We start from the raw sequence: 12,957 nt of genomic DNA, 5'->3' as shown, positions 1-12,957 counted from the left end.
ACAGAACGTTTCGGCTGTGGAGCCTTCTTCGCGTGATTCTTTACTTGTGCCTGTGCAGCCTACGCATGCTGACGCAGCTACTGTACCTACTTGAACTATCCAAGAACCAAGTCAATGGAAAAATGCCTGTAGGAGCTTATGGAAGTTCAGTGGGTGCACCCGGCGTGGTCAGGCTGACCGGTAACTGACCTGGTGTTGAGCTTGTCTTGCTGGGCTTTGATCTCTTTCTCACTGGGGTGTCCGCTGTGCACCAATTGCCTGGCGATCTGATTCACCACAGCTACACGTGAGGCCTGGTTGTTCATCTCAGGCTCCAGACTCTCGAACCTGGAATTGCAGAGATGTTAAAGATTGGTCTGACATTTTAGAACAAAACGGCTGTATACCGTTTTGCTATAAATATGCACCGATTTATTTCCGTATGTAAATGAATCAATTCTGTGTGCAGGCAGATCTATCATCACACAAACAGCACAGTGGCATTCCTTTGACACTTTTTAAAAACCACTGACCATTAAACATTTGCTGTACTGTTATGTAATCTATTTGCATATATTTGCATAATGGAATATAGCCCTGGCCTGAATAAGTAAACAAAGGACTTGACGAGCATAAAATGCATACTAATAAGGGCCCAGCCGAGCTCCATTATCTGCTGGGCTTTGTGCTTTAATTATCCAGTTTTAAAAAGGCTATTAATTGCACGATGGCAAAGATTTGCGTAGGCTAAGCTAAAAACAAATGTCAAAGGTTTACCAGGGACTTGAACAGGAAAAAAAACCCAGCAACGTTCTTTCAGAGCTGAAATTTTAAAAAATGACTTCGAGCCAAGGTAATATTACCCACAATCCATTCTGAGCCCTTCATCGAGCAGACTGGGTAATGAGAGCAATTTAAGAGAGCAAGAAAAGCAGGAGGATGCTGTGGCCTTCCAGTGACAGATCGAGCACTGCCCCTACCTGTGCTGGATGACCTCCAGGTCCTCCAGCTTCTCGGGTATCTCCATACTGATCAGCCACTGCTCCTTCTCATCGATCCACAGCTCGCACGCGTCGGCCTCGCTGAACATCTTGTACAGCGCCAGGGCGTCCTGCAGGGCTTGCTTGCGCAGGCGGGTGAGCTCCGCCACCTCCTTGTATCTCTCCTCGATGCCCACCAGCCGGCCCTGCACCTCGGGGGACTGGGTGTGCTCCGCGGGCAGGGTGCGAGACTGTTCGTGCAGAGAGTCGATGACGGGCCGGTAGCTGGTGATCTCCTCGGCCACGTCCTTGTGTTTCTTCACCAGGGCCTGGGTGGAGTACTCGTCGTGGCCCACGTCGCTGCTGGACACGATGCGCAAGATGTCCAGCATCCAGGTGTCGATGTCGTCGGCGTCGGCCTGGAATTGGTGCAGGTTGGAGGCCTCCTCCAGGCACTTCTTGCGGACGGCGGACAGCCGCTCCAGGTTGGCCCACTGCTCCTGGATGTCCCGGATGCGCTCGCGGATCTTGTCGGAGCCGAAGTGATCCTTGGCCACCATCTCCTCGCCCTCGCGGATGCTCTGCTGCAGGTGCCCGCTGCGCCCACTCATCTCGTCCTCGAAGGCCTTGTGCTTGCTGAGGAGCCGCACCACGCTGGTCAGGTCCTTGCCATAGTCCTCCGAGGACAGGATCTGCTCCTTCTCGCGGATCCAGCCCTCCTCCTCCGCCATCTCCCAGAAGAACTTCCAGAGGCGCCTGGACTCCTCCAGCCGGGCCCGGCGCTCCACTGCCAGCTGGCACAGCTCCTGGTAGCAGAACTCCATGTGAGCCACTCGGTCCCGGATCACCTGCGGGTCACAGGGCTTGTATCCTGCACGGCGGGCAGAACAGGAAGAACGAGACAACAAACGTCAGATACAATGCTGGTTTTTGATTCATTTCACAGCTTTCTAATTATAACACATGCAGCACCCAGAATGCCACATTAACTACCGCGTTTCTAAAGCTACCTACAAACCAGTTAGTCATGGTTGCACTGTAGTGACAGTCTGATTTGGCATTGAACAGTTCTGTCCCCCCCGCCACCACAGTTAATTATTCTGGGCCTGTCTTGCGCACCTTCTACGTCACTGGCAAACTTCTGAGCAGAGGCATTGACAGCCTTCACTCGGTCAGCCTGGATGCTGATGTCGGCTTCCACGAGGGCGTGTTTCTGCAGGAGGTCCTCAACCCCCAGCAAGTGCTTTCCATAGTCCTGGGACAGCAGCAGCACCTGTGGAAGAGACCAGGAGAGCGCTGAGCTCCCTCATAGAGACCCTTCCAGGCCTCGACTGCGTGATGTTTCAAAAATGATCTGAGAGCCCGTCCTAGCTACAGTTTATCATACATTCACGTAATGAACCATTCTATTGAAAAGTAAGCCCCAACAATCCGGCCCCACTTTGTTAGGTTCTTGACTCACAACACAAGGAATGGTGGTAAGCGGTTTCGTGAGCTTGAGAACAGATTATTTCAAAACACCAGGGCAAGCCGTCTTTGCAATGACATTGCGGAACAGTCGCTCCTCGGTAGGTCACAACGTTTCAGGACACTGGCCAGAAGGCCAGAGAAGAAGGAAGGAATCAAGGCTTCATTTCTGCCCTGTCCAGCAAATGAGGCGAGTGGCATGTCTGATATCTTTCAGAACCCACCATCAGAAACAGAACCCCATGCATTCTTCAGGGCCAAAAAGGAATACAGAGAGTCTGTCCTTGAGCATCCCCTCCATTGAATAAACCTGAAAGGTTAGCCCCAGCAATGTCATGCACTTTGTTCAATCTCTGTCTTACAAGACGAGGAACGGTCAGATGATGTGCTTTATTAGAAGGGTAGCACAATAACAGGCCTAAGCTTTTTCGAAACGATGAAGTGAAGCCATTAACGGGCCCCCACCTTCATCTCGTCCATCCAGTCCATGATGTACAGCATCTCCTGGAAGACCTTCTGCAGGCCCAGGTTCATCTCCAGCCTCTGGCGCCGGGCCCGCAGCAGCTCCAGCAGGTACTCCCACAGCCGGATCACGTTGTCCTTCCTGGCTGTGATGCGCTTGATGTCGTGGTAGTTCTCGGCCTCCAGCTCGCGGGCGACGGCCACCACCGCCTGGACCCTCTCCTCGTAGGCCGCGATGTCCGTCTCGATGGCCTCGTGCTTCTTGGTAGCGGCCTCCACTGCCTGCAGGTCGTAGCCAAAGTTGTCCTGGGGGCAATAAACAGGGATGGATTCACGAATTAAAAAAAAAAACCCTAATAACTATCAACTAATTGTTCCAGAAACGTAACTTCTAGAAACTATTCTTCTATTTCCATCCTTACAGTAGGAAAGAACATAGTACTGCTCTCAGTGTCAGAAAACATCTAGAATTCACTTCCTTATGTAGTAAATGCTTTTAAGCACAATATGGTTTATATATTGTATAGGTTACTACTTCAACAAAGGCTACTGCTATCAGTTCCAGAAGGATCCTTTTTGACCACTAGAGGGTGGTAGAAACTTACAGTCCTTGTCTTAATAAGGCACACTTAAATGCACTGTTAATTCTCCAAGTGTGAACGAATACAAAAGAGCTATTTAAATTCAGACTCCACAATGGCCACTTAATCGCCACAAAATTAATCTTTAATAGTGTTGGAAAGACCTTAAGTATACATAATGCTGCTATATCAGGACTATGCACTCTATCAGATTTGGCTTTTCTCAAAATGTGAGATTCAAATTTTTCACCTGTGCACAGACCTGGTGGATCACAGATGCAGAAACAAGAAGAAGCCAGCTCCCGACAGTGTTTGTAATAAGTAAATATGGTTTTGCACAGAGTAATGCCGTGACAGTAGAGTTCCACAACTTAAGCACATCAAATGATCAAGGGCCTAAAGCCAGTGAACTGGAATCATTCCCACAGAGGCGTCAGCTCAGGTTTGTGATGAGAGGGCCAGAGAAGCTCCTCCAGCTGGGTCACCATCGAAATAAGGGCTCAGGTGGCTCAAGCCAGCAGCCATATGACTCTGCAACTCACAGCTGGCAGCCCACTGGAGCTCAGCAGATGTGAGCCTGGCCAGTACCTGGATGGGAGACCTTCTGGGAAAAACGGGGACACTATACTATAAACAGGTGCCGTCCTTCGGATGAGATGTAAAACCGAGGTCCTGACTCTCGGTGGTCATTAAAAAATACCAGGGTCTTTCTCGAAAAGAGAAGGGGTGTAACCCCTACATCCTGGCCGAATTTCCCCCTGGCCTTTACCCATCATGGCCTCCTAATAATCCCCATCTCTGAACTGGCTTCATTACTCTGCTCTCCTCCCTACTGATAACTGGTGTGTGGTGTAGTGTTCTGGCGCATTATGGCTGCTGTCGCATCATCCAGGTGGGGCTGGAGGGGAGTCCCCATTACCCGTAAAGCACTTTGAGTGGAGTGTCCAGAAAAGCGCTATATAAGTGGAAGCAATTATTATTATCCAGCCATGCTGCCCATCTCCCCCAGTGGTCTGGGGAGGACTCGGCCCCAGTAGGAGACTGGCTCGAGTGCGCCGCCGTACCTGCGAGACGAGCCGCTGGTTCTCGCTCAGCCAGGTCTCCCTCATGGCCGCCTTGCGGTCGAACCGGCGAGCCAGCTGCTCCAGCTTCTCCTGCCGGATGAGCTCCGTCCTCAGAGCCAGCTCGCGCTCGTGCTCGGCTTTTTCCAGTCTCTCCCAGGCCTGGCAGAGGGCGAATATCACAGTCGTTACTCAGCGTTGCTCACCGAAGCCCGACTAAGTGAAAGCCACTGCTTTGTACTAAGGACAACAGCAAAAACCCAGGAAGAGCACTGCTCACCACCAAGAGCTAGAAGGAAGCTTTTTGATTCTGGAGGGATTTTTTTTGCTCGGCATCAGAACTGGTAGAAACACTGTTTCTTCTCACATCTTTATCTTTGAAAAAGATTTCAAACTAGCTTTTGCCGTCATTACGCACTTTCCATCTTAAAAATATTTCAAGAGAGACAGAAACCGTTCCCAACAATTCGATGAAAATTTATGCTTGATTATTTTCATATCAGTCTTGTAGTGCCAAACATTCTCCATTACACACTATGACAGGGTGGCAGACTCTGAATAAAGATGTACAAGGCTTAAAAAATATTACAAAGCTCTGATCAGTTCACCTTGCTTGGAATTAGGTTGCAGAAGTGAACAGGGCCTTACCTTGTTGATATCTGAGATGAGTTTCCCTTCTCTGGGCATGTATACCTTCTGGTTGTTGGCCCTCATTTTGCTCTGAATGGTGAACAGAAGCACTTCCAGGTTACCCTTCTCTGTGAACCTGAAAAGAGATAACAACACAGTCAGAAACTCCTGAATGAAAGAAATATTTTTCTTCTCCTTTTCAACCGCCAGTGTCATTCTCTTCAGAAAAGGGACATTCTTTATTTTTCTGGAAAAGGCTTCACATGTTCTTGTGCACTTGTTCTAATGAGACGTACCAGCTCAAATCACTACAGAAGTGAAAGGATTTGTGTCCCTCATCAGTTTATTATACTCTCATCTTGTTATGCAGGTTGTTCGAGATTCTGTGGCTTGTGGCTTTACATAATGTTTTAGCCAGGTAACTATTCTAGTGAAAGAGCTTTTGAAAGGACTCTCAAAGGTCAGTGAACAGAAATGAACAGTTACCATGACTACCATGATTGCTGGCTACCATTCTGACTGTTCTTGGAAGCGCACTGGTCCCGAGTGAAAACCAGTCCACATGAACACTCACTTGGGGGGTTTCTCCACAGTGCGGTACGTGTTGAAAGCCTGCAGCTGCTGCTGCACCCCCACCAGGGAGTTGGCGAATTTGCGGTTGTTGAGGATGATGATGGTCTGCTCGATCCACTCCAGAAGATCGGAGGCCAGGGACTCGTATTTCTCGATCATCTTCTCCGTCTCAATGGCGTTGTCCAGCACCTGGTCGCCACAAGGAAACGAGAGCAGTGAGAAACACTAATGACTCTGCACAGGTCACCAATCTTGACTATATTCTTTCACTGGAACAGCGGAAAGGTCTACTGGAAAACAACAAAGGCCAGGCTTCAGAGAGCACGAATTCAGGACTGCCGTTTCTGCTCTCGTGCACTTAAAGAGGCAAAATGGAGCTCACACAGCCAGCTCTTGCACCACTGCTGACTCGTGATGTGTTGGGGATGACCAGGAGTCTGGTCAATGCTGTTTGTGATGGGACAGCTTTGGATTCCATTTTTTAAGACTGAATTCAAAAAAGAACAATGAAATTAGACTGAAGTAGTTTAAGCAGGGAGCTGCGTCAGCAGGCGTAGGCTGCAAAGAAACAAGTACAGGTTTATTCCAGGCTTAAAAAGAGAAGAAAAGAAACACAATGTTTCGGCTGTGGAGCCTCCTTTGGGGTTGAAGAAGAGGCATGGAATAAACCTGTACTTGTTCCAATGACATTAGACTGCTGTTTCACGAAGGTTTTGGAGATTTAACTTCTGATTCAACCATCCAGATACTGGAAGTTTTATCCCCCCCTCCCCAAAAAATAGAAGATCATCAAGGAAACGTCAGTGGCAATCCTCCCGATCCCCTTACCTTCCCAATTCGTTTCCCTTCCACGGCCAGGGCCTTCATCTTGGAGAAGTAATGATAGTAGGTCACCACGTAGGTGATGATGGACTTCTCATCTGGGTGGTCCACGCTGATGTCTGCAATGAACAAGGACGCGGCCATCAGCCCAACAGTGAAGAGGCCAAGGTACACAGCAGAGGAGCTCATGTTTTTTTCAAAACACGTGTGCAAGGAGGACATGTTTGCAAACGACTGATTCTTCGGAATCTCCATGGTGATCTTGTGCTTTGTCAGCCCGTGCGCTTTTGCGATTCTTATTTTGCTTAACATAATTGCACAGGGCTTTTATAATGATATACTGCAATACGTTTAGCTCCTTTAACAGTTCCTCTTTGAGGAAGACTCTTATTTACTGCAAATGATAGGCTTTAATGAGTCGTCACTTATCACACAGACACAACTGAGCTTGCAGATCAAAAGCAGCGAGGCAGGCACCTGGGAGGCAGTAATTATGGCTCTGCAGATTCTGGGTATCTATGTGCCAATGGATAAAAAAAAAAACAGAAGCTCTTCAAATTTCCCAAACTCTGATCCTTGTTTTAGTTCACACAGAACTTTGACGTGCCCCAGCCAGCCGACAATTTGAGCGAGGTTCCCAGCGCCTGAGAGTAGGCGCTTGATGGGTTAAAAGTACAGCTTCCACAAATCCTTTTGACACGGATTTTAATGCGAAATAAATGTGAGGTGGAGTTTTGTTAAACAATGTGAACTCTGAATGTGGAGAACATTGTTTAACACCCTAGAAAACAAAGCGAAACCAAACCTTCTGGGTCCAGGAGCTTAGTGAGGCCAAGGTGTTGCTCGGCGAGGTTAAAGGCGTTCTGCAGGTTGTAGTGTGCGTTGGACTTCTTGAGCTTGTCGAAGTCAATCAGGTCAGGTCTGTGAAAGGAAGGCAGGAGACTTACTGTATGATCAGACCTAATTCACATATTCAAAATCCTCAGCTGTACTGACGAAGTCACCCCGATAAGGCCTTTTCAGGGTCAAGCAAAACGTAAACCAAATAAGGCAAGCGTTCAAGATTGAAGACATTTAAGGATAAGAGGTGCTCATTTATACAAAGGCCTGTGGGAAAGGGGAACGAGCTGCCCAGATGTGTTGAAAGATTCTAGGACTCATACTTGCTGGCATCCCTAAAATTACTCCTTAATTCAACAGGTGCAGCAATTTCTCACCCCTCCCCCTGACCTACTGTGTGGTGGGGCTTAAAGTGGGGGATGAAGTGGAGGTAGAAGTCTTCTATAAAACAGCTCTATAAATACAATTAGTATTTTGGAGCAGCAGCTCCTTCAACTTCTTATTTACCATAGCTGCCAAATTTTGCGTTCAACACAGAAGGGAAGAGAAATGTTAGAAAGAAAACAGTTGCATTTAAAGGGAATGAGATTTAACTCATCCGTCCACATATTTTCAATGAATAACCCAACAGACACTGTGAATTTGACAGGATACACACTGGATGGGACTGCAGTCTATCAGCTATGAAAGAGCAATGTTAACTACCACATCACTGAGCAGCCTAGACTTAACTCAAATCATTGTGCATCTTTCAGATGTTACTTCAATTCCATCTCCAGCATGTGGCCTGTGTGGGAGACGCAGAAGCCCCCAGACATACCTGTGTTTGTGAATGAGTGCGTTGAAGGCCATGCCATCTCTCCAGCTGGTGGTGAAGTTGTGAATGTTGACGTTGGGGTAGCTGCACAGACACAGACAAAATCACAATGAACTTTCACAGTTAATCTTTTCTTTAATACCATAATATCATGGTATTAATATCTTTAATACCAATTTAATATCATAAGGCAGGCATAAAACCTCAGGCTTAATTCAGGCATAAAACTTTACAGATATTTGAAGCTTTCATTATTTCTATTTTTGGCATCTCACACATAAGTTAACCATAGCATAGCTGCCAGCGGCCGTCTGCATTGAAAGATTCAATACCACATTATCAGTACACAGGGTAAAATACTACCCATCATCTGCTCCAGATTTCTGCTCCAGATCTTTGCTGGCTCTAACAGATGGCTCATGGTGCACGGTATACCACTGTGCAGTGAGGCTTACCCAGCAGTCTTCATCTGGCACCACAAGAGCAAGGCATCCTTGGCAGATTTCTTCTCCTTGTTGTCCTCAGTCTCCACACTGATATCTTGGATCTGCAGCACAACAAAAGGAATAACTGCAGCTCAGACACACCCGAACATTAGTATTAGCTAATTCTAATATCTAATAACTAGATCAGTCAAATTCTCATTAATGCAAAGAGATGACAAATATGAAGATATAATGTACTCTGTATTCTGCCTGGCTGAGGAAATGACAGTCCTAGCCTTTAGGTCAAGGCTGACAACCCCCCTCACTTGTGAGGAATGAACCTGGGAGGCAGTTGCAAGGGTGAAGATGGGGTGGAAGGATGAGTATTAGAAAAGATGCGCACAAAGGGGCTCAACAGATAACATTCAGATGTAAAAGAGCAGGAGTATGAGACTACATTTGATCCCCTCCCAAACCTTACTTTAAAAACTCGGTTGATCCCTGCCACTTTCTTTATAAAAAAACTCCAAAGAATCCTATGCATCAGTATCCACCCCTGTTATTTTGTTTTTGCTGGGGCCCAAGCAGAGCTACACTATTTCGGCACTGCTGTACCTGGAAGCGGAGGATGATGGTCCAGATGAGGCCCAGCGTGAGCCTGTGGTTGCCGTCGACGATGTCATGGGAACCCATGTTCTCCAGGTGGACTCTCTGCTCCTTCAGGAACTGCAGGGCCTTGTCCACGTTCTCCAGGCAGTGGATGCGCATCCTTCCCTTTGTGGGCTTGGGCTGGGAGCAAAGAGCAGACCACGCAGCTGAGAACCACAGACGACCAGCTCTAGAACCTCAGCTTACACCGTGTGCCATTTTACAGTACCACAGCACAACGGCAGGGTTTGGGGGATTAACAAAATAAGATGCAAAAAAATAATCTGAGAATGCTGACTATTTCAGTGGCCTTTAGTGGGTCTCCCTATCGCAATGTTTCTTCTGAAGGTTACATTAAATATCAACTGCAACTTTGAAAACGTTAAATACAGCATACATAATTAGATATATTCAGTATATGATGCTGTGTGTTATCTGGTTGAGAAACTATTACAGAACACACACACAAACAAAGAAAAGCATTATTACCAAGGGACCTTGGAGGACTGAGTGACTTTGCTAAAGAGCACTCCCACACCAGGGGGAGTTAAGATCTGCTACTTTCTGTTCTCCCCATGATACAGAGTACTGTAACTAAGAGGTCTGTTAACTCTTCCTTCGGTCATGGCCTGCCGTTACTATAGAGGGTTAATGAGTAACTTGGGTAATAAGGAAGCCCAGCCCCAGGCTGTGGAGAGAAGGTACTTTGAACCGAGGGCAATACTGTAGTAACAGCTCACTGATTCTGTGCACAGTTGCTGACTGCAGGATGGGCTGTAACTCACAGGTGTTTTAATCCTTTAATTCCTCCGACGCACATTAGCAGGAACACGCTGATACAGACCTATCGAAATGCAGAACACATACTGGGTCGTCAGCACTTTGAACAACACTGATGAAGCACTCCCAGGGAACACAGCCCCAACAGCATCGCTGTGCTTTCAGCCAGCAACAGAACAGTATGCTCCTCACATCTGACAGAAACTCCTGTGTTTTCTGTTAGTGTGATTTTTTTCCCCCTGTTCTGGATCACTTTCTATTACTCTCAGATGAGGAAAATCACATTTCACATCAGAATCGGCTTGCAGATAGGAATGTGCTGATTTTGCTGCAAAATGACCAGCAGATAAGTATTTTATTTAATTACCAGTCTTCAGACACTGGAAAATTGGGGGTGTGAAAGCACTTATTTGCTGAGGGAAAAAGATGGATGTCTTTGATATGACGTAACACCCCAAGGTGACACACAGGGTGAGATCAGATGGCAGGCCTCATGCTGTTGGAGGCCTTTTATGTCTGGGAGCTAATGTCAGGATGGGCCAGGCTGCCTGAGCTTCGGGTCAGGGCACACAAATACACAAAAAAGAGGTGCAGTTTGTTAGGACAGCTGGCCCCTTTTAAACAGGCAAGGAGACAGCGTTCTGTTTTCAGAGCCAGCCAATCCCAATTCCTTTCACTTTCTGAAACAAATCGCCTCAGGCAATGCAATTGTTCCTTCTTCTTCCTTCCAATACTCACTTTATCCAGCACACAAAAATATTTCATGAAAGGCAACGCTCACTGGCGATGGCTCACTTGCTCTGCGCCCTGCTCATGCTTACTGGAAAAGACGGCAGCGGCCTGGATTCATTCAGGAATTTAGAGGTTCTCGGCATTCGGCCCCTTTTTGACTTTTCGCGAACTTGCTCGTCTTTATTTGAGAAAAGAGTGGATCTGCATAACGATCATCTTAATAGGTCCCACTCAGAATAAGAAAATAGCACAGAAGAGACCACCTTTCCCAAAAAAGTATATTTTTTTCCCCACAACCACTCGGAGAAACTCATTAGGATAAGACATTAGCGTGCTGTGACAAAGCACAAGCTCACAAGTGATTCTCACCACTCTCGTGAAAAGCTAGGGAACGCGCACAGATTTCATAAGAGGTGCAGATGTAATAAAATGATACTTTAGTGGTCAGCAAGCTGGTGTAGTGGCGTAGGCTGCTGTCACATGTGAATCCTGGCTTCGAATCCGGACTAGGGCACATTCTGTGTGGCGTTTGCATGTTCATCCAATCCATGTGGAGTTTCTCTAGGTACTCCGAGTTCTTCCCAAAGGCAATAATTAAGAGATGAATTGCACATTAAGCTTCCTGGATTAGATGTGGGTTTCTGTGACTTTAAGCAGCTTTCTAAAGATGGATGGATACATTTGTGCTTCTAAGATAAATGCCAACATCATTCTGAGTTGTTCCTTTTCTTCCAGAGCTGCTGCTGATGAAATCTGTAAATAAGAAAACCTCCATTTTTTTCCCTATGTTTTTATACTCCAAGTTGCTAAGAAAAGCCCAATCTCAGCTGAAAGATGAAGTTGATTTTAAACTGAAGAAAGATTTTGTGATCTTAAATTGACTGGGGTAATGGATAATCCTATCTTCTAAGAAATGTCTCCTGTCATCAGAAACTTGTGCATTTTTCTAGTTATATCATGTTGCATACTTAAGACTAAAAAAAATGCTGATTTTATTCAAGTGCCGTTAAAATCTGAAAATCAGCTCAGTCTGGAGCACTGCCCAAAAATGTCTCTTTTGCTTGTTAGCAAATTAAAGAGGACACCTGCAGTGTTTTCTCACTCAACATGCTCACGCTTGGCTTTTATGTTTCAAATGAGGTTAGCAGCAGCTTCACACAACTTGAGTTGATTTTATGGTCATATCTTTCTCACCACAGAGCCGTGTGAGTAAAAAGAAAAGGTCAGGGAGTTGGCAGGTTTCACCAGGAGTCACAAGGCCAAAAGAAAAGGAGAAAAAAATCCACATGGTGAGTAATCTGCCTTAATTGCGGTTTGATTCCGAAGCTGTCTACATTACTCACTCAGAACTGACTTCAAAAGCGAAACTGCAGAGTGGAGATGGGGGAATTCGATGAAAACACTAGCTTTTTGTGAAAATTCAAATGTGCAAAAAAAAAAAGAACAAATGTTAAAAGTCTGACTCCTGGCCACCACATCACAACACCCTCAGGGCAATGAGTTCTTGTACGAGCATCTGAGCTCCTGGAAGCAGAGGTGAGGTCAGCCATCCAAGAGCTTATAAGGGAGACAGCTGATTCCAACAGTCGTGTTGCAACAACACCAGTGCCGCTTGTCCTGATTGTGTGCATTATTACTTATAAAACACAGGACAAGTCTCAACCGATCACCAGATCGACGACTGCAAATCTGCAGGAGTTACTCCATTTATTTGCGGTGTTAAAAAGCATATTTCAGGCTGCCTAAAAACACAGGGAATTTGCATAAAGAAGGCAGATAGGATTAGTAACCCTATGTACATGCCTTCAGTGATTCGGTAATGTTACGAGGATACTTTAACCCATCTTGTTTCAGGGAAAGAGTGACAGCTGCACTGTTTAGTTTAACCTTAGAGTCATGTGCCAGCCTCTAGGCAGAACCACATGCTGACCTTCCTTAAGGTTTCCTTTGTGAGGAACTAAATGATTAATTTGTTTACTGTGCAGGAATGTTGGTTTTTACCACCCGGCTCCTCTTGGCCTCTTATGCAGAGAGAACAGCAGGCCAGCACACACACTGGACGGTCAGCATTTCTGCACCCATTTCTGTGCCTCACCTGCACAGGTGTTCAGCAACTGATATTTACACTAATGGTCATTAATGTTGTCTTTCAATCAATAT

The 12,957-nt window shown here is 46.4% G+C and overlaps 1 protein-coding gene across 3 annotated transcripts in view; it reads right to left on the bottom strand.

Annotated features, from left to right (window-relative positions):
* Positions 1-12,957, bottom strand: part of sptbn1 (spectrin, beta, non-erythrocytic 1) — a 111,486-nt gene that overhangs the window by 26,039 nt on the left and 72,490 nt on the right. For all 3 annotated transcript variants that reach the window (XM_015362466.2, XM_006638414.3, XM_015362467.2), the window contains 12 exons: positions 9,253-9,426; positions 8,668-8,759; positions 8,216-8,296; positions 7,361-7,476; positions 6,562-6,674; positions 5,735-5,922; positions 5,179-5,296; positions 4,534-4,692; positions 2,892-3,194; positions 2,079-2,232; positions 960-1,830; positions 190-327 (listed from right to left, as the gene is read on the bottom strand). In XM_015362466.2, the coding sequence (XP_015217952.2) occupies positions 190-327; positions 960-1,830; positions 2,079-2,232; positions 2,892-3,194; positions 4,534-4,692; positions 5,179-5,296; positions 5,735-5,922; positions 6,562-6,674; positions 7,361-7,476; positions 8,216-8,296; positions 8,668-8,759; positions 9,253-9,426 (2,507 nt within the window). The remainder of the gene's footprint in view (positions 1-189; positions 328-959; positions 1,831-2,078; positions 2,233-2,891; positions 3,195-4,533; positions 4,693-5,178; positions 5,297-5,734; positions 5,923-6,561; positions 6,675-7,360; positions 7,477-8,215; positions 8,297-8,667; positions 8,760-9,252; positions 9,427-12,957) is intronic.

Source organism: Lepisosteus oculatus, chromosome 17 (genome assembly GCF_040954835.1).
Source record: "Lepisosteus oculatus isolate fLepOcu1 chromosome 17, fLepOcu1.hap2, whole genome shotgun sequence".
Classification (NCBI taxonomy): Eukaryota; Metazoa; Chordata; class Actinopteri; order Semionotiformes; family Lepisosteidae; genus Lepisosteus; species Lepisosteus oculatus.
Note: the sequence above shows the minus strand (reverse complement) of the source record. Positions and strands in the feature narration are given on the sequence as shown.